This window comes from Camelina sativa, chromosome 8 (assembly GCF_000633955.1).
Source record: "Camelina sativa cultivar DH55 chromosome 8, Cs, whole genome shotgun sequence".
NCBI classification, from domain to species: domain Eukaryota; kingdom Viridiplantae; phylum Streptophyta; class Magnoliopsida; order Brassicales; family Brassicaceae; genus Camelina; species Camelina sativa.
The window spans coordinates 19,339,965-19,361,201 of NC_025692.1; the positions used below are offsets into that span (position 1 = coordinate 19,339,965).

At 37.2% G+C, this 21,237-nt stretch overlaps 3 protein-coding genes across 9 annotated transcripts; 1 reads left to right on the plus strand and 2 right to left on the minus strand.

The window, feature by feature from the left end:
• On the plus strand, positions 5,597-11,034 carry LOC104707537 (oxysterol-binding protein-related protein 2B). Of its 7 annotated transcripts, none has more exons than XM_010423910.2 (10): positions 5,597-6,185; positions 7,360-7,725; positions 8,191-8,287; positions 8,524-8,858; positions 9,076-9,231; positions 9,398-9,565; positions 9,658-9,798; positions 9,884-10,096; positions 10,220-10,333; positions 10,418-11,034. In XM_010423910.2, the coding sequence occupies exons 1-10, from the start codon at positions 5,859-5,861 to the stop codon at positions 10,586-10,588; spliced, it is 2,088 nt and encodes a 695-aa protein (XP_010422212.1). In that variant the 5' UTR covers positions 5,597-5,858; the 3' UTR covers positions 10,589-11,034. The 7 variants fall into 7 exon arrangements, with proteins under 7 accessions (XP_010422212.1, XP_010422213.1, XP_010422214.1 ...); XM_010423911.2 differs by having other exon boundaries at positions 7,363-7,725; XM_010423912.2 differs by lacking the exon at positions 5,597-6,185 and adding an exon at positions 6,870-7,074.
• LOC104707538 (pEARLI1-like lipid transfer protein 1) lies at positions 15,022-15,762 on the minus strand. The gene has a single exon (XM_010423914.2). It carries the CDS (start codon positions 15,691-15,693, stop codon positions 15,211-15,213), a length of 483 nt encoding a protein of 160 aa, XP_010422216.1. The 5' UTR covers positions 15,694-15,762; the 3' UTR covers positions 15,022-15,210.
• Positions 19,928-20,755, minus strand: LOC104707539 (lipid transfer protein EARLI 1-like). Its single transcript, XM_010423915.2, has one exon. It carries the CDS (start codon positions 20,689-20,691, stop codon positions 20,173-20,175), a length of 519 nt encoding a protein of 172 aa, XP_010422217.1. The 5' UTR covers positions 20,692-20,755; the 3' UTR covers positions 19,928-20,172.

The window sequence follows — 21,237 nt, forward strand, 5'->3', positions numbered from 1 at the left end:
GGTCAAGCACTCACCTCTTTTGCAGGAAGATCTAGCTCAAAAACGATGGAATCAACACCTTAAGAAGCTTCTCCCTCGTTCCCAACAACAACACTCACTTCCACAACAACATATCTCACCAAAAACCACCAAGAACAAGCTAAGAACCTCCAAACTCACAAACTCTCTCTTTTCTCTCTTTTTCTTATGTATGCGGCGACAAAACACCAAAAATCCTCGACTTGGGTCGTTCCCGCTTATATACTCTGTTTGGACAACCCAATTAAATCAAACCAACCCGAAATCTAGGATTAAAACAATCTGGTCGAACCACAAATTGTTGGTGTCGATCGACACTCCCCCTGGTGTTGATCGACACCCACCCCTAAAACGCACATTTTGGTTTGCGGATGTTACAATTCTCCCCAACCAACAAGGATTTGTCCTCGAATCCCGCAGCACCGTCCATCCGCCAATGACCTCCGTGCCACCGTCAACACGGCCTGCACATCTTCCGACCGGACTGACACCATTAGCCAAGGTTTCCCGTGCAACTGTCGCAACAGCCCGCACACCTTCGACTGAACCCCCGAGGTCTCCCTCTAGCCAATATACTTACATCCTAGACATTTTTGCTCACAACTCAGTGCTTCTCCCATCCGCGGTCGCAACCAACGAATCATGCCGACTCACTATCAGGTTATCCGCCTTAAGCTATAACATCCAGGAAGTCACTCACATCCACTCCCCCCGCTCTCAGGTCGCAACCCTCGAGACATACTGACTCACTACCGAGCTGCGGACCACAACTATAGTATCCAGGGAGTCTCAAAATCCCGCTCTTGGGTCGTCACCCTAAAGCGCGCTCTCGCATCGTCATCCGAAACAACATACCACTCCCACTGACTCTCATCAAAGAATCTTCTTTTTCTGAAGTTCCTTGACTCTCCTCTCGAGCACCCTCAACGGTCTCGCCTCCAAAGTCATGTTGGGCTGAATATCCTCAGGAATCTTAGCCAACAACTGATCACCCTCTTGAAGACACTTCCTCAACATCGAAACATGAAACACCTTATGGAACACACACATAACCTCCGGCAACTCCAGCCTGTATGCCACTGGTCCCACCCGCTCAACCACTCTGAACGGACCCTTGTACCTTGGACTCAGCTTAGTCTCTGTCAATGACCTGTTCGGAGCCCGCAACATGGCCATCTTGAGGTACACTTTGTCTCCCACCTGAAACTCAAGATTTCTCCTCTTCTTATCAGCATAACTCCTCTACCGATCCTGAGCTTCCTTCATGTTCAGCTTTAGAACCTGAATCTTGTCTGAGGTCTCCTAAACAAAACTCGCCCCGTACATGCTCCTTTCCCCCACATGAGTCCAACAACACGGTGTACGATATGACCTCCCATACAACGCCTCATTAGGAGCCATCATAATACTCGCCTGATAGCTGTTGTTGTAAGCAAAATCTACCAAGCACAAGTGATATGCCCAATGACCACCCCAATCCAACACACATATCCTCAGAAAAACCTTCAGCGTTTGGATCATCCTCTCTGATTTCCCATCTGTTTGGGGATGATAAGTTGTACTCAAATACACCTTAGTGCCCATCTCTACCTGAAACGCTCTCCAGAACACCGAAGTGAACTTGGGATCCCTATCAGACACAATACTCGTTGGCACCCCATGCAACCTGACTATCTCCTTTACATATTTCTTAGCCAAGACCGCTGCTCCATCAGTCTTTTTAATGACCAAAAAATGTGTCGACTTAGTCAACCGGTCCACAATGACGCAAATAGCATCAAAGGTCCGAGACACTCGCAAACCTACCACGAAGTCCATCGTGATCATATCCCACTTCCACTTTGGAATAGACAGACTATACAACAAACCGCCTGGAAATTGATGCTCAGTCTACACTAGCTGGCACACATTGCACCTCGCGACCCAAATAGCTACATCCTTCTTCATCCCGACCCAATGATAGTACCTCTTGAGATTACGGTACATCTTAGTCGCTCCTGGATGAATAGAAAACATGCTCGTTTAAGCCTCTCTTAGGATCTCCTGCCTCACCTCCTCATATTTGGGCACACAAATCCGCTCGTGCACCAATATAGTACCATTAGCTAAGACCTAATACTCTGAATCAACATCTTTAGAGGCATTTACCAGCCCCAAATCCTTCTCTTGAGTCAACCGCACCCTATTCAGAAGGTCTGCTCTATCAGCCGCCTCCAAACCCAATGGCTCCTGAGAAACCGCACACAAACTCAACGCACTGATCTCTCCTACCAGAAACTCCATATCCTGCTCTTGAACCAAAGCCGCTCGCTTTCGACTTAGAGCATCTGCAACCAAGTTAGCCTTACCAAGGTGGTAGGCTATCTCCAAATCATGATCCGCCACCAGCTCCATCCACCGCCTCTGCCTCAAATTCAGCTCAAGCTGAGTGAATATATACTTCAGGCTCTTATGATCTTTAAACACCTGTACCTTTGCACCATAAATATAAGATCTCCAAATCTTCAGGGCAAAAACTACATCAGCTATCTCCAAATCATGAGTAGGAGAGTTGCATTCATGCTTCCGCAACTTCCGCGAAGCGTAGGCAATCACCTTCCCATGTTGCATCAACAAACACCCCAAATCAACTCTGGATGCATTTGTATAAACCACATAGGGTTCTCCCTGCTCTGGCAATGCCAACACTGGAGTAGAAGTCAACATCTCCTCCAGGCTTGCAAAGCCCTCCTCGCACTCATGTGACCAAACAAAAGGAACATTCTTCCCTGTCAACTTAGTCATCGGACGTACCTTGCTTGCAAAGCCCTGCACAAACCTCCTATAATAACCTACCAATCCAAGGAAACTCATGATCTCTGTGGTATTCTGCGGTCTAGGCCAATCTCTGGTTGCCTGAATCTTCTCTGGATCTACCAAAACCCCCTCTGCAGAAACAATGTGACCCAGAAATCCCATCTCTCGCTGCCAGAAACTACACTTGCTCAACTTAGCAAACAACCTCTGCTCCTACAGCTTCTCCAGAATTGCTCTCAAATGCACTGCATGCTCCTTAGGACTCTTAGTATAAACCAAGATATCGTCAATGAAAATGATGACAAACACGTCTAGAAACTCCTAAGACACGCTGTTCATCAATCCCATAAACACTGCTGGTGCGTTAGTCAACCCAAACGGCATCACCACAAACCCATAATGCTCATACCTCGTCCTGAATGCAGTGTTCCTCACATCTGCCTCATCTATCAAGATCTGATGATAACCCGACGACAGATCTATCTTGAAGAACTAAGTAGCACCTCTCAACTGATCCAACAACTCAACGATCCTGGGAAGAGGGTACTTGTTCTTCACAATGACCTTGTTCAAACCATGATAATCAATACACAAGCGAAAACTCCTGTCCTTCTTCTTAACGAACAACGCCGACACTCTCCTTAGTGACACACTAGGACAGACGAATCCCTTGCTCAACAAATCCTCAGGTTACTTCCTCAGCTCTACTAGACTAATAATCAAGTATGCCGATATCAACTCACCACCACCCGAATATCGACACCTCTCTTCCATCCAAGAACCTCTAGTAACTTATCTCTTAGGGAAACTTCTACAAGATAGCTTATTCCAAAAATAATTTTTCCGCTTGGCAATTCTCCACATCAAATCATCAGTATGAGCGTAATAAAACAAACAAGTACAATACGTTCGCATATTTTGATTCACAGCATCGAATGCTTTGCATACAGCCAACTCAACCCACTTGACTTATTTCCCCCAGCAAGCTAAATAAAACCTTGAATCTAGCAACCTTGTCCATCTACAATGAACTTCATCCACCAACGTCGCAACGATGAGTTTATCCTACCATGAAAGCTTCTCGTGAACTTATGTACCTGGCAACCTTGCCCCTGCCGGCTCATACCTGTTGCAGCTCTCCTTTCCGAGACTCTAGCACCACTGACCATACAATCTTGGCGCATCAGCCACACATTCATGACCACACCGGTCATAGAACCATGGCCTACCGACCAACACAACTAAAATTCAAGGTTAAACCACCATCAACTCTCGAAGTTTACATTTCCCTCGTTATATTTATACTCACGTCCTAGGCATTGCTTGCTCCCAACTCCTCCACCCTTAGCTCGCAACCTTCGACCCATACTGATCTCACTCTCAAACCACCGTCTTCGAGTTATACCGTCTCACTCTTCGACCACAATCCTTAAGATCTTGGTATCAGGGGAACTAATCATCCCCTCTGCCACTCTCGGAGCCCCCATCCCCTCGACCTATCGGTATTCAGGGGAAATCACCATCCCCTCAATAGCAACAATCCTCGGCTGCACCCCGCCACATGCAGCACAACTGGAGCCTGCACTGGTACCCCTCTCGGTAACTGCTTCAACATCACGTCAACAGATCCGCTAAGCAATCATCTCGACCCCACACCTGGGTTCCCAGCACGTCCAACACGTTCACCGGCTAACCCCTATCTGGTCCCTCCTTATACGCTTGCGACCCTCTGACGAACCTCCTCGTGGAACTTTGGACCACACATTCGCTAGCCTCGGGAACCTACCCGACCACAACCACGACCATTCCCATGTCCACGACCAACGACTCAAACACCTTTAACCACTGCTCTTCCAAGATCAGGGGCTAACAAGCATAAAAACAAACCAAAACTACACAAAAAACCTCTCATATCGTGGAATCTCATTGAAGGCTCGAAGAAGATGTTCTAGGACCCCATGCCACACACAATTGACTAACTCACATAATTGACTCTAGCATGAAATCCTAAACACCAACACAAAAGGTACAGTGAACCTTAAACCTAGAACCATAAGGGCTCTCATACCAAAATGAAACAATCCTTCTCATTTTTTTAATAATAATAATAATTCTCTAGTGGTCACATACCCACCAGCAAACTAACAACAAACGTCAACAGCGGATAACTAAACAATTTCATTAACCAATAAAAATCCAACAATGACATAATCTACTAACCAATCGAGTGAATAACAAAATCCGACATCCTACAATGTTCTATCAACTCAACTCTAGCAACCTAACAATAGCTAGACCACAATCAATCAAGCCTCTAGAACATCCTCCTCCTCATCGCCTTGATTCCATGATCACACTTTGTCTTTACCTGCACAACAAACAGAAATTGAGATGGATGAGTATTGTCATAAACACTCAGTGAGGCAATCTTCCCATCTACTGGGATATACACACAAGCAACTGAGATTCCTTTGTTAAGGCAAAACAAACAAGCACAATCAACACATCAAATCAAGAAAACAAGTGTCGGTTCAAGTTGGTGTCGACCGACACTATCTCTAGTATCGATCAACACCTACCTAAAACGCACATTTTAATTCGCAGATGTTACAATGACATCTATTTTATAAGCAACTAATTAATCAAATAATATCAAATAATAATTATAACTTTCTAGCATATAACTAAAACAAGTTTTCTACTTCCAAAATGTTAAATAAGAGATACAAGGAACACCATTTCTGATTATTCCATATTCACGTCTTTGAACATCTCAGTTAAGTTAACAACATATATCATGTTATTATTCGCATATATGTATATTATCATGATGACGCATATACATATATGCGCATAAAATTAGATATTACGCTGTCTCTCTCTCTCTCTCACTCGACTTCTCTGGGAAAAAAGATCTCAAGTTCCTGACTATGGGAAGCTTAATGATCTAACTGATCAAATCATCAATGTGATCTGTCTTCTCAGTTTTGTTAATCATCTTCATCTCCTTCGTTAGTTTTTTTTTTTTTTCTAAATCGGCGGCGATGCCTTTGACGAGATCGAAGAGTCTTCCGGCGACGGAGAACGGTGGATCCGATCGGGAGAAGCTTCAATCAGGAAGATCAGTGGCTGGGATTCTCTATAAATGGACTAATTACGGCAAAGGATGGAGATCTAGATGGTTCCTACTCCGCGACGGAATCTTATCTTACTCTAAGATCCGAAGACCGGAGAATGTGAATATGTTATCTCCTTCCGATGATGTGAGGTTAATCGGAGATATTTCTACCGATCGTCTTTCCAGGATGAAGAGTTGCAGTGGCCGTAGTCGTCGGAAACATCACAAAACCATCGGCATTGTTCATCTCAAGGTATATATATATATTTCGATTTCAAATTATGAGATTGTTTGGCTTAGGTAGTTCCCGGAACCTTTGCCTCATGATTGATTGGTTTGTGTTCNTACAGAACCAATTGGTGTGTGATTTTTTATTTTATTTTTTTTTTTGTGTGTGACAGAGTAAAGTACTGTTATATCATCGTCTTCTTCTCTCTATTGGTTGTACTTCTGTAGTTTGTCATTATGCATTTTCAATTCTTGTTTTTAGATTATGAGAGTCTCTCTCTCTCTCTCTCTGGTAAGCTTTTTTTGAGTAGCTTGCTTATCTGTAGTGGGCCAGATGAACAGGTATTGCAGTACTAAAGAGGGGTTCTCAACAGTTTTTAAAAGTTACATTACAGATAAAATCAAATAGCCAAGATATAAAAACATCTTTTTTGGCTGGTGTCTACTAGTACAATCTAGTATTGCAGGACCAGTTTGCTGAACACATTTGACTCATTTACGCATTCTTACATCCGTTAAAATTTTTGGTTTATGTTTGTAGTAAAGCCAATAAATGTAGAAATTTGTTATCTTTTTTTTTTTTGGTGAACAGAAATTTGTCATCTTTGGTCACATGTAAAAAACTCTTTTATCTTTTGATTTTTTTTTTTTTTTGGTTCCTCGATCTTCTTTCCAGGTATGGGCTTGAGTTCTTTTGATTTGTATATGATTTTTTTTCTTGGCCATCTTATCCTTGACCAGTAGGTTTTGTCATATCTTTTTTTTTTTGGTGGAGTTACAACATGATTGGTGAATGGTAGGTATAACTAGTCGGTAGGAAATAATGAAGTGTGGATAAATAATGGAGTGTGGCTGTGTGGGAGCTGAAGGCCACCACTTTGGGGAAATTCTGGCCATATATATTTTGTTAACTTGTAAGAGTTGTATTTGCTTAATTTAAATAAAAGCTTATCCAGACATAAGCTTTGCGTGTGTTTTTTCTTTTTCTTTCCGGGTAACTGCATTACTGTGTGTTTGCTTTCTATTGTTCGTTGGAACATGGAACTTGTGATTTATTTGTTGTTCATAGTTCATTTTTGAAAATGAGAGCTTCTAATCTGATCTCAACTTATTTACATTTATAGTTGGAAATTTTTTTACTTGTTTGAGGGATTAAGCTTGTAGTATGATGAATATCATTCCATTCTTTTGTTTTCCAGCAGGTTTCATCTTACCGAGAAAGCAAATCTGATCATAGAAAGTTTTATATATTTACTGCAACCAAGACTCTGCATCTGAGGACTGATTCTAGAAGTGATAGAGCTGCATGGTTACAAGCTTTAGCATCTACCCGAGGCATAGTTCCTCTTCAGTCAGTTAGTGGGGATTTCTCCTTCGTATCACCAAAGGATTTATCCCTATCTACTGAGAGACTTAAGAAACGGTTGCTTGAAGAGGGAATGAACGAGAGTCTTGTAAAAGAGTGCGAACAAATCGTGGATTCAGAGTTCTCTGAAGTTCAAGAACAGATTAAACTTCTCCATGAAGAACGGACAAAGTTGCTTGATGCATTGAGGCAGCTAGAGGTAAAGCTGCTTTTCTTTCATGATCTTATGGGTTTGGCTTAGTTGTTTAGTGTGGTCTTCACATTGTGTTGTGTCCTTTCATACAAGGACTTATTATTCCACAGGCTTTACAGTACAGTTGCATAACTTGCTTTGGTAACACCTGAGCATATGCACAAACGCATGCTAGCTATATTTGACATTGAATCGCTAAGGGACGATTATTCAAATATATGTGTTACATTATTTTATCTCCTTTCATGAGGATATCTCGTCCATTGAGTTGATAATTTACTGAACTTCATAAATCTATGTCTAGGCATAACTCAAATTATGTATCATGCATAAAAAAATTTGAATGTCATTTAATGATATCTGTGAAAGATATCTCACTGCTTTTCAAATTTGTTAAAGATGATTCTGTTGCACTTGCATTCGGTTATATTCTTGTTGACTATTATACAGTGAGAATTTCTTTGTGTCCAGATGGCTAATCTTGAAGCTGAAGCCTCAGGGATCCATGACAATCCCTACCAATTAACAAATCATAACTATTCCAGCTTAAGACGTGGAAAATATAGTGGTACACACAATTTCAACTGCTTAATTACATCTCTGTCTCTCTTTCTCTGTTTCAGTCCTGCCACTAACCAATCAAGCTGCCGAGTAACTTTAGCTCAGAGTAGAATAGTATTTCTGTTATGATATTCTATTATTTGTTTCCTTAATGATAGTTCTTCTTATGCTTCTTTTACATAAATTCAGTGGAATTGCATAGAGATCCCTGTGTTGTTTTGCTTGACATTATTTAGTTTCTAGAATGCAGTACAAGTGCTTCATCTGATGATAAGCAAGAGTTTGAGGATATATCTGAGGAAGACGAGGCTTCATTCCATGACACAAAGGAATCATTTGGCGAACCTGATGTTGGTTCTGTGCACACGCATATCAAGAGACGAACAAAGCTTCCTGATCCAGCAGAGAAAGAGAGAAGTGTCAGTCTCTGGTCTATGATCAAAGACAATGTTGGAAAGGATCTCACACGAGTTTGTCTTCCTGTTTATTTCAATGAACCAATATCCTCTCTCCAAAAGTGTTTTGAAGACATGGAGTACTCTTATCTCTTGGACCAGGCATATGCATTCGGAAAATCCGTAAGTGACTTCAACAACTTACTGTTTTGTGTAATTGGCTTCCCTCTGGAAATGCGAATGTTTTCTCTACTCTATACGTAAGTTATATACCAATTACTAAAGATTTTGAATACATAAGTTCTATGATCTTGCATGATATGATAGGTGGTCTAGATTTATGACTTTATCTTGAATTGACCTCTCAGATTGTTGGATTAACAGAGTTTTTCATCATCAGGGGAACAGTCTCCTTAGAGCCCTGAATGTTGCTGCTTTTGCGGTCTCTGGTTATGCTTCCACTGAAGGACGGCACTGTAAACCTTTCAACCCTTTGCTTGGGGAAACTTATGAAGCTGACTTTCCTGACAAGGGAGTTCGTTTCTTCTCTGAGAAGGTAATCTGACACATACTCTTATATAACTGAAGTTTTAATGAGATGAACATATATGTCAATGTTCTCCGGCACATAATCGGTAATTTCATGGAGAAAAGTTAAATTGAGAATTTTCTCTTAAGAAGTTTAGCATATAATTCGTCAGGGTATTGTGCTCTCATAATAGGTCAGCCACCATCCAACAGTTATTGCCTGCCATTGCGAAGGTAAAGGGTGGAAGTTCTGGGGAGACACAAACCTCAGGTCAAAGTTTTGGGGGAGATCGATTCAACTTGAACCTGTTGGAATCTTGACTCTGGAGTTTGATGATGGAGAGATTTTCCAGTGGAGCAAAGTATGCAATATAAATAAATTACAAAGCTCCTTTATTTTTCCACGTTTTATTTCTGTCCCTCATACTGATAACCATATGTTTTTTGCTCTTAGGTAACAACAACTATATACAATATCCTACTTGGTAAACTGTACTGTGATCACCATGGGACAATGCAAATCCGTGGGAATCGCCAATATTCTTGTACGCTAAAGTTCAAGGAGCAATCAATTCTCGATAGAAATCCCCACCAGGTGATTTCACTGAGATACACACTGTAAATAGTTTTCTAGGTCTTGAATACCTAAAATAACTTCATAATCATATATATATGTATAGGTTAATGGTTTTGTAGAAGATGTAACTGGAAAAAAGGCTGCAACGGTTTTTGGTAAATGGAATGATAGCCTTTACTATTTTGCTCCTGGGGAGGGACTCAACAAGGAAGGCGCCTCATTACTGTGGAAAGCGAGAAAGCCACCACCTAATATCACTAGATACAACTTAACATCATTCGCGATCACACTAAATGAACTGACACCTGGTTTGGAGGTACATTACAGTGTGTTGCTTTCCGTTTATATTTATAAACATGGATTTTTGGGTTTCTGCTTTACTTACATCTTGTTTTAGAAGCTGGCTAATCTTGTCGTAATATTGTTCATTTGGGTTAAGGAAAATCTCCCTCCAACAGATTCTAGGCTCCGACCAGATCAACGTCACTTGGAGAACGGTGAATATGAGAAGGCAAATGAAGAGAAGCAACGATTAGAGAGAAGGCAAAGAATGGTACAGAGAGTATCTCGACACTAGTTCTCTAGTCCATGAACCTTTTTATGTTTTAACAACTGTAAATTGCTTTTGATATTGCAGTCACGGCAAATTCAAGAAAGTGGGTGGAGACCGAGATGGTTCGAGCCACAAGGAGAGAGCCAAAGTTACAAGTATACAGGCGATTACTGGGAAGCACGGGATAAGAGAAGTTGGGATGATTGTCCTAACATATTTGGAGAGTTCACCGAAGAGATGGCAGATTGTGTATAAACTGAGGTATTACGATATGCCAAAAGTTGTGATGCCCTTAAAGTGGTTCATACCCTCAAGAAACTTGTTCAACTGGAGTCGATCCGTGAATCAGCTTAAGATTAGGATACATTTGTGCCGCACTTCTTCCTCGCCCTAGAGATTGTCTCTCGAAAATGAGCACGGAGCTTTCTTCCGACTTCAGTTTTTCTGTTTATCTAAACTTGGGAGATCTAAAGATGAAGTATTCTTTTTCAGTTCTTTTGTAATAATGTTTTTTTTTCTTTTTTTTTCTTTTTTGGTTATAGCGTCAAGAGCGTCTTATAAAGTGTTTATAGTGAGCCTCACTGTAAAGGGTCACCAAGAAAAAATTTAGTGTGGTTCCAACATTTGGACAAATATTCATTCTGATCTATTTGTACTTAATTCTATACAAAAAAAGCCACTCAAATATGAGTTTATGCGTATGTTGGTCATTTTTATACAAAAACAAAGGTATTTTTTTTTTTGTAAAACAAACTCTCCAAATTACAACTTTTGCAGTTTAATCTTCCATTTCCAACCAAAGTCAAGAATAATAAGCAATATAAGTCATGTTCGTAACCTTGAGCTAGCAACAACAGATAGCAACAAAAAATTGCTTCAAACTAAGTCCTTCAGAAGGCAAGATTTGGGGAGAGTGTGACGCTAGCGTTGTTATCAGAGACGCTGTGACAAACCAAAACTGTTGCTAATAAAAAAAAAGCAACACCGAAGATAGTTTTAGAGTCAAATAGATGTCGCTAGCAAGTGTCGTTGATTGCTGGTAGTGAGAGACATGACGTTGGAATTTTTGATCGCTAATCTGATCGAGCGAAAAGGAAAAGAAAAATGTTATCATTTTCAAAATATATATTTTGCAGTCACATATCTTAATTTTAAAAAATTCTTCAAATAAAAATTTGATTTGTTATATTTTTTATTAAAAGTTTACAAATTTGACAGTGACGATAAAATGTTATATTGCATATTAGTTTGACTTCCCAGTAATCTCTATTTTCTTCGAAATAGAAAGTTAGATTGCAAAAACAAAACAACCTTTGAAAGACTTTTACAGACAAGAACTAACATTAATACAATCTCTAATATCGTAAAATTCGCAATAGTAACAATAACATTAATACAATCTCTCATTATTATTTTTTGGCTGTTTGGCTCAACTCAGAGATGTGTTTGTTGTCGGCCAAAGATGGATATTTTATTAAAATTTTGTTTTTCTGAACAAAAGATATTTTATTAAATAAGAATGGGCTATCTCAAGCTTAGTAGTCCATATCTCGTCGATGTCAATGAATCGTCGTTTTTGTATTCAACATTAATATGGATCGTCGTTTTTGTATTCAACATTAATATGGATCGTCGTTTTTGTATTCATCATTAATATGGATCGTCGTATATTAGATGTTGACGATCATAATTTTCTAAATAAAGGCTTTATATGTTTGGAGTTTTCGTAGGAATTGATGCTATGCCTGTGCGCGGTCCAAATAGACTAATAAATCATTATTTTACCAAAATATTAGCGGTTTGAAAAAATGTCAATCCGATGACGACTGAGATTAATCCCGACCACAAAATAAGAGATATTTGTTTACATGTTCTAGCAACCTGCAAAACCATTACGACAATGTTTTCAGAAGTTATATGTATGTATGCGATATAGTGTATGTAGATGTAAGTAGATCCATATATAGCAAGATAGAGCTACTTTATTTAGTAGAAAGGAAAAGAAAAAGGGAAAACTATTGATAAGATCATTACCAATTTATGAGAGACATTTGATAAGGACGGAATGGTGAAGGAAAGTATGTGTGTGTTTCAATATAGATATATCATAATACATGCACTTGTCACAACTCACAATCAAGTCAGTTAATATAAATGTAATTATAGAGTTTAGAGTTGAGTTTGTAAAGCTTAATTATTAGTTTTATTACTTTATGTATACTATACGAACTCATTAAATTGATGATCAACTATTACCACGTGTGTTTACATGTAAGCATTAAAATAGAAGAGAATTTTTTTGCAATCTTTCTTACCAGTTTACTAAAGTAGCTAGTAATTTTCAAGAATGGCGAAACACGTAAAAATAATAAAAATGATAACTTTATCATAACGTAAATAAAGTTTAAAGGAAAAAGTTTGCCGAAGCAAATGTGAAACTTGGGATCTATTTTTGTTCCATGAAGAATCTTATCATAACTTTATCAAAAAGAAACCCTACTAACTTTAAATCAATCATCAGTCGAATAAGAGTCGATAGTACACACAAAAAAAGACGAGGTTAGTTTACGTTTGAACACTAATTGTCATACGATTAGACCCAAAACTAAGTTTTAACTATACAATTAACTGATATATATATATATATATATATATATATATAGTTCTAAGCAATCAAAACTAAAATTAGGAAGAAAAAAATAACGTCAGCATCTAAATTGTATTGATATAACCCAAACATATAAAAGACGTTGTGAACAGACTCATATTCTAGACAAGTAGAGTAAGAAAAATCATTGATCTTTCCGGAAAAAAAGACTTGTTTACTCTTCTTTAAAGTCAATAAACTAACATGTGTCCTCGTAGAAAATATCATTGTTTCAACGATGATACGACCAAAAATAGTTAAACCCGACAATACAACAAGATTTTTTTCGAACTTCTTCTAAAGAAACAAAAAAATATAAGAAAATTGTTAAAGAGGGTATGTATTTTGATTGGGCAGCTATTTAATACTTTTCGTATTTAGCATCTCATCACTCGATCAAACGTCAATGTCATTTTAATTCTAGATATTTCAAATAGTTATCTTTCCAGCAAGGTGTTAACTTGTAACTTGTAAGTAAGGTCTTTAAAATACTTTTAAATAGCATTTTTCCTTTATTTATAGTATTCTACATATTTGGCATTTATCGCCTTTTTCAAGTAAATAGAAAAAAAATGAACATATATGAATAATATCCACATTTAATTATTTTTAATATCTGAACATATATGAATAATATCCAAGAATGGAACACAAGAGTCTAGAATTTCATATATTCAAACCTCAGACCAAATATAAACTGGCTTAAAATGTTACAACTCGTTTGAGTTTTTTTATTCAGCTAATTCTTCCATTCCATAATCAAAATGATTACAACTGTAGTATAATCCCTCGAAGTTCAATGGTAAAAATATTTTACTTTACACATGTGAAAGGTAAAACAGCTCATCTCTGATTAATGACTTAATGTAGGGATTAATTAAAGCTATCGAAACCAGTATTAAATAAATAACCTGCTGTATGATCCGTCGCAACTCGCAACTCACAATGTGAACAACATAGACGTTACATGACATCACATGCAAACTTTGAGATTCGTTGGTTTATTTACAGACGCAAAAGGACAAAGGTAATAAGCAAAAAGTACTTGAGTGCATAGTATCGGTTCAAACCGATGGAGGATTTTTTTCACTCGGTATATTAATCCGAAGAGGTAAAATTTTCTATAAATATTACCTTCTCTCCAACGAAGAACTCAGAGAAGGATCCAAATTCTTACGCATTTTTTTATTCTTCACTCGTGGTTATGTTTTCCGTTATTTTATGTTGCGCTGAAGAGCGTCAGTAAACACGTGCTTGTTATGACACATGCATGATACATTGTATCCAAGTAGACAATCGACGGGATGAATACATGTAATTCGGATAACACCTTCAATTTTCGTATTGCTAACTACTTTATATTTTCTTTTTTCTTAGAGTCGGTCTTTGCGACTACTAATTTGTAAATATCTTTGCAAGAGTTTAAATGGCAAAATTCTCCAGTGTCCCCACATACATCAATCTACTTCTGTCATTTTACATCATCACGGGTCATACCACCCGAACCGAAGAGACACAAAAACATATTCTTCAAAGTTCCTATCACGCCATCTTAGGTGTCAAACGTTGATACGAATAGATCGAGTTCGACCTGAGTACTCGTACTAACTCTCAATCCTCAATACTGATGATAAGAAGAAGCTAGCAGAGTTACACCCGAGTACGAGACTCTCAATACCATATTAACCGGTCTCCAATTTCTCGGTTATGTTATAATGAGCTAAACCGGAAAACTTGAGTTTTAAAGGAATCACTTCTTCAACAGTGAATAAACGAACACCAGCAAAGCATCAAAACGTTCGGCCAAGGATTGATTTTGGTTTAAACTTATCATACCAAAAACTTTCGGTCAGAGGCTAATGAAAGAACATGAACATCATTGATGTTCAATTACACCACAATCTTGGAGAATGGTTTATTCATACCCCCCGTTTAATGTTTTATATACAATTTTAAGATTATTGAAAATTATCGTTTAAAGGATGTTTTAAAGAAAGAAAAAACAATTCTTGGCCGAAAGCAAGAATTTGAAAATGAGACGTTGGTTACAAAATCTCTTTCACTAAACGGGTTGAAATAGACAAAGATTGCTACAAAATAAGATTCACACATTTATAATTCACTTTAACAAATTCAGATTCAAACATAAACTCTATTGTACATGCATTTATTCAAACTGAAATAATTTGGAAATGTATATTGTGCAGGGGCATCACATAGGTGATATCGTTCAAGCACACTCGAAACCAGACGGAAGCTTTTTCTCACAAACGTTGAGAAGAACACTGAGAGATATAGGAACGTTAAGGTTGATTCCGAGAATGTTGGCCTTAAGAGCAGTGCATAGACAAATCGCAGCGTCAAGGTCAACCAAACCTTCGATGAGCGAGCAACATGATTGAGATGATGGCTGACCCAACTGGATGTTGAGTAGACTGCTTAGGACATTTCCACATAAACCGAGCTTGAGGGCATCTATAGGACACTTTCCAGATGAACCAGGGTTGCTTGGAGGTGTGACCGGCATAGGGTTAGGAGTTGGGACCGAAGGACTTGGGACTGGAGGAGGACATGGCTTAGGCTTAGGACTTGGGACTGGCTTGGGTTTAGGACTTGGGTTGCAGCTGTTACAGTTAGTTGCAACGGTTAACGTGAAAAAGAGAATGTTGAGAGCAAAGAAAAGAGCAAGAGAAGCTGAGTTCTTTGAAGCCATTTTTCTTTTTATTTTTTCTTATAAAGATAGATACTGTGTTTTTAGGGTTATTGGATGAATATAAATGAAGAGAAGGTGTTGGTATTTATAGGGTTTAAGAAGGAGAAGAGAACCAACTTATTCAATTTTAGGATGATTAATTATTCGTAGATATATATAATTATTTGCACTTATCTACTTATATATATAAATTCTGACAATTTATTTTCCTACATGCATGTAGCTACGTCGTCGAACCTCGAAATTATTTGGAAAATAGTTTTTACAGTTGAATGTCATTTATATTTAATAAAAATATGCAGTTCATGCAGTCATATATTATTATTATATAAGTATATAATGTCATATTGTCAATGCTGTTATTATCACCACCATCATGAGTTTGTGGGTGACTCCAGTGCATAGCTATTCAGCTTCTCTTGTCTCGTAGCCATATTACTTGACGGCTTCTATACGTCAAGGTTGGGTACTAAATTCCAATCCTTTTCCGATCCTTGCTTGGGTGACACACCAAAAATATTTCACACGAAATATGTTATATGTGAATGTTTTTGAAGTTAAGTATGCATAAAATATATATGAAGACATTAAAACAATGCATGCATTCGGGTTTATGAGAATATGGTAGTCGGGTTTTAAGGGTGTACTATCTTGAACCTCCAAATATGTTCTCTATACCCAAGGTTTCAACGATCATGTAGTGTTCTATATGACTATATCCTTTTATTCTAAGAGTTGATCGAGCAATTGACTAGGACAATCTCATGAAAACCACAAGTCATAAATTTTGAATATTTTTTTTTAAATGGTTTACTCAATAGTTAGATTAGTTTCTCCGTTCTCGATTTATCATCTTAATTGTATCATTTAAAATGAATCCAAAATCAGGGGTATTGGATGAGACTTTAATAGAACAGAATTTAATTGAATTGAAGACATAATTTATAGATTTTCAAGTAATGTAAAAGAATTTTAAATCTTTCTTTTGGATTCCAACAATTATATTTTGCAACAGATTATTAGAATTGAATAGATATCAATTCTCATCAATTGCCATATTGTCATTCTTCCCCAATACCTACCCTAAAAAATCTTATCTTTCTCTTTCACCAATCCTCCTTACTCTACCCAGAATAGCATGGATTCACTTCAATTACAACAGTCTTAGAATTCTCAAGTTGCCCATTAAGCATAACACTAACAGATACAAAATTGACCAAAAATCAAAACTTAAACCTCTCCAAAAATTGACCATTTTAGGTAGATATAGATTCGTTGTAAAACAGGGATTGAACCAGAGAGTTAGTTGGTCTCTAGAAACAGAGTCTTGAGCATAGTGAAGTTCATGAATTCAGATGAGATTTCTCCGGTGAAAGTGTTAGAAACGAAATACCCTACGAATGTCACCGGAGATAACAACGCTGCCGAGACGTAAGGCCTAACTTGACACCGGTCCAATTACAAGTATGATTTTCCAGCAAAATGTATAGCTTCCGACAAGGGAACAAAGTGAGAGAGAAGAACTGCTCTCTCGGCGTTGTGATCTTGGGTTGATGGAAGAGGAAAAGAGAGGAGAACAATAATCTATTCAAATCTCGACCTAAAATCTGAGAATTTATCCTTCACAATTTATACTAAAATTTCTATTAAATTCTTCTCAAATCACTTTGTCATAGAAAATTTCTTAATCGTAACGCTTGCATTTAATAGAATTCAGAAATCAAGCAAATGAATAATACTAGAATTTAAAAGAATTTATAAAATAGAGAATTGAATAACAGTAAAATTTAACGATCTATTATATTCTCTTAAATTGACTGCCCAATACCACCGCCTTAATCAACTGATAGTTTGAGATATGTTCACATATAAACAAATATATATATGTTTGCACTCGACTATCTCTCTACCAAAAACCACTTCCCTGACACCCTCACAACGTCTCCGTAACACGTCCCTCTATTTTAAGAGAGTGTATTAGACTCACAGAGTAAGTAAAATATTTTTACTTTTGGTTTAACATTTTGTTATGTAAACATTTAATATGTAATTATCAAAATACTGTATCTTTACTTGTATCCCTTCTTGCATATATTAAACTCGTAAGTAACATATTTTGATTTTTGGTTTAACACAAAGACGTGTTTTCTTGTCGGCCAAGACTACATATTTTATCTTTCTTATTCGCCATTATTCATTAATAAGGATCACAATTTCTAAATAAAGGCTTTATATGTTTGGAGTTTTTGTAGGAATTAATTGATGATATGCGGTCCAAATATAAGCAGAAACCTTTAATCTACGTACTAAAATATTAGTGGTTCCAAATCAAGTCAACCTGACGGCGACTGATTAATCTCAATCGCTCATTTTCGTGTTTTTTTTTTGTAAGCATTCGTTAAATAATAATAAGAATAATAATTATTTTAAAATTATTTATTGCGGAGTTTGTCAAACGGAAAAGATATGCTAACTTGCATGTTTTGTCAAATTGGGAACACGTTACGAGAATAACTAAGTTTACATGTACGATATTATATAGCTACGGCCTGTAGATATACATAAACTTGTCACAGTAGTCAAGCCAGTTACTATCGATATATAGATGTAAAGAAACTTTGTATATTAGAGTTTAGATTTTGCCTTTTGGATTTAGGATTTACGATTTGTTTAGGGTTTAGCTTGTAAAGTTTAGTTTGATATGTTGTACACTGTACATTAGTGGCGGATTTAGGCTTCTGAGGGGTAGAAGACGTACCCCATACTCATTTTCTTAATTCTTGTGGTTGTTAGTTAAGTTTTTTCGTATATTTGTTAAAAATTACAATAAATTTCAAGAAGTTTCTTATGGTCGTTTTCTAGGTAAAATCGACTTCTGCATCCCCCAATATTAGAGATTAACTATAGCTATGTTTATGTACTTAAATTGTGTTCGTAGATATATATTTGAAATAAAAGAGAAAATTTTAGCAATTTTTATAATGTGTTCGTCCAAATATCCAAGAAAAATAATTCATTACCTAAACTTTATATATGTTATTCAATTCAGCTATTCTTTAATCATCTTTGATTACTTCGTAAAAATATCTTTGCAAGACTCCAAATCAGTGTCCCCACATATACCTCCATTTGCTTCTGTCATTGAACTTGTAACTCACATTCACACCATCACGGGTCACGGGTCAAACAACCACGAAAATGAACATTTATTCGTATGAGTGTTAATTAGATCCGAAAATAAAAATGAACAAAAAAAACATTCTTTTGAGTTCTTATCACGCGAATAAAGATTATATACGTTCATACAAAGTTGTTGTGAATTTTTACCAATCACGTTATGCGTTGATGGAGTTCAATTGGAGAATTTATAACCTTGGCTCGATACAATTGAGAAATTGAAGCAAAAGAAAAAAAAAAAGTTGATTAACCAAGTTAGGATATTCGAGCCGAGATTTTTTTAAAGATCTAGCTAGTAATTCAATATCAAGAATTTGTAACATGCAAAGATGTCCAACTCGTGACAATAAAGGTTTAGAGCAGAGTGAAAAAATCTTATACTCAAATCTTATAATATCAAACCCTTCATCCGAATTAAAGACTCTCTCTTAAACCTCAACACTGAATTAACCAGTCTCCAGTTTTCTTGTTATGTTTTATTGAGTAGGACCGAATAAACATGAGTTCTAAACTAATCACTTCTTCAACACTACCGCTCATTATGGATCAAATAGATTAATAAAAAATCAGTATGGAAAGAACACTAGCACGTACAACATCAAAACATTCGCCAAGAATTAATTTTGGTTCAAACTTTTCGTCACAAATTTTTTCGGTCAAGGCCTTTTAAATATGGACTCATGACCACACATATTATCTTCCGATACTATAGGCTATGATTTAATGAAAGCACATAAACATCATTGAATTGACAGGATCACTCAAATCACATTTTCTTACACAAACAAGAACAAAACTTTGATTTTAGTAACCGAGCTATTCATTCTCAGATTCGGAAACTTTGATGTTTCATTGGAGAATTTTCTACTAATAATATAATGTCTTAAACATAGTTTTAGGATATTTGAAATTCATGTTTGAAAGGAAAAAAAATTGAAACTAATCTCGAGATATGTAATCCTTAGGTGAATAACTGTTCACGTAAAAATAGCATTTGACATCATAATAATGTTAATCTGAAAATTGTAATAGTAATCTAAATGCAAGAATTCGAAAATGAGACGTTGCACAAAATCTCTTTCATTATACGTGTTGAAAATAGATATAACTTGCTACTATAAAGCAAAGACGCCAGGAAGACGGGAACGTTTACAAAAACAGAAAAAACAAAAAACAATAAAACCCTCACACGTACATTTATTATTTCACTATTACAAATAAAAGTTTAAACGCAAACTGTAGCTTACACCCATTTATTCAAACTATAATAATGCGCACGTACGCTTTGTATGCTCATATCATTCAAGCACATTGGAAACCAGACGGAAGCTTTCTGTTACAGGCGTTGAGAAGAACGCTGAGAGATATAGGAACGTTAAGGTTGATTCCCAGAATGTTAGCCCTAAGAGCAGTGCAGAGACAAACCGCAGCATCGACGTCAACCAAACCTTGGATGAGCGAGCAACATTGTTGAGCTGATGGCTGACCCAACTGGATGTTGAGTAATCTGCTTAGGACATTTCCACATACACCAAGCTTGAGAGCATCTATAGGGCAGTTTCCAGATGAACCAGTGCTCGGAGGCGTGACCGGCCTAGGGTTTGGACTTGGGACCGAAGGACTTGGAACCGAAGGACTTGGGACGGAAGGACTTGGGACTGGCTTGGGTTTAGGACTTGGGACCGGCTTGGGCTTAGGACTTGGGACAGGCTTGGGTTTAGGACTTGGGTTGCAACCACAATCAGTTGCAGCGGTTAAGGTGAAAAATAGGATGTTGAGGGCGAAGAAAAGAGAAAGAGAGGTTGAGTTCTTTGATGCCATCGTTGTCTCTTTTTTTTCTTTTCTTTTTCTAGGATGGGTGTTTCAAAGATTGAGTATGTTTAAGAGTGAGGGATGAAGAAAAATGAAGAGAGGGTGTGGGTATTTATAGGGTTGTAGAAGGATAACAAGAGGACCAACTTGTTCTAGTATAATTGATTATTTTAAAAAAATTTGTAATTTTACAAAACATCTGTTTTTATTTATTTGCTTGCGCGTACATATACAAACTCTGACCTTTTCATTTTCCTTTATGTAGATTCAAAGAACCTTGAAATTATTTGTTAGATCGTTATTGTAAAACGATTATAATTAAGAAATAATATATGATTCGTGCATTCATATTAGTATTATTGTGAAATTGTCAAATGCTGTTATCATCACCACCATCATGAGTTCATGACCCCATTACACATTTTATCATATTCTCTTTGGCTTGTAGCCATTTTACTTGAGAGCTTTTACATCTTAGGTCCGTAAGTTATATACCTGTTAGTCGAGTGGTCTTAACTCTTAGTACATTCTAGAGATAGTTGCGCTCTGCACTCT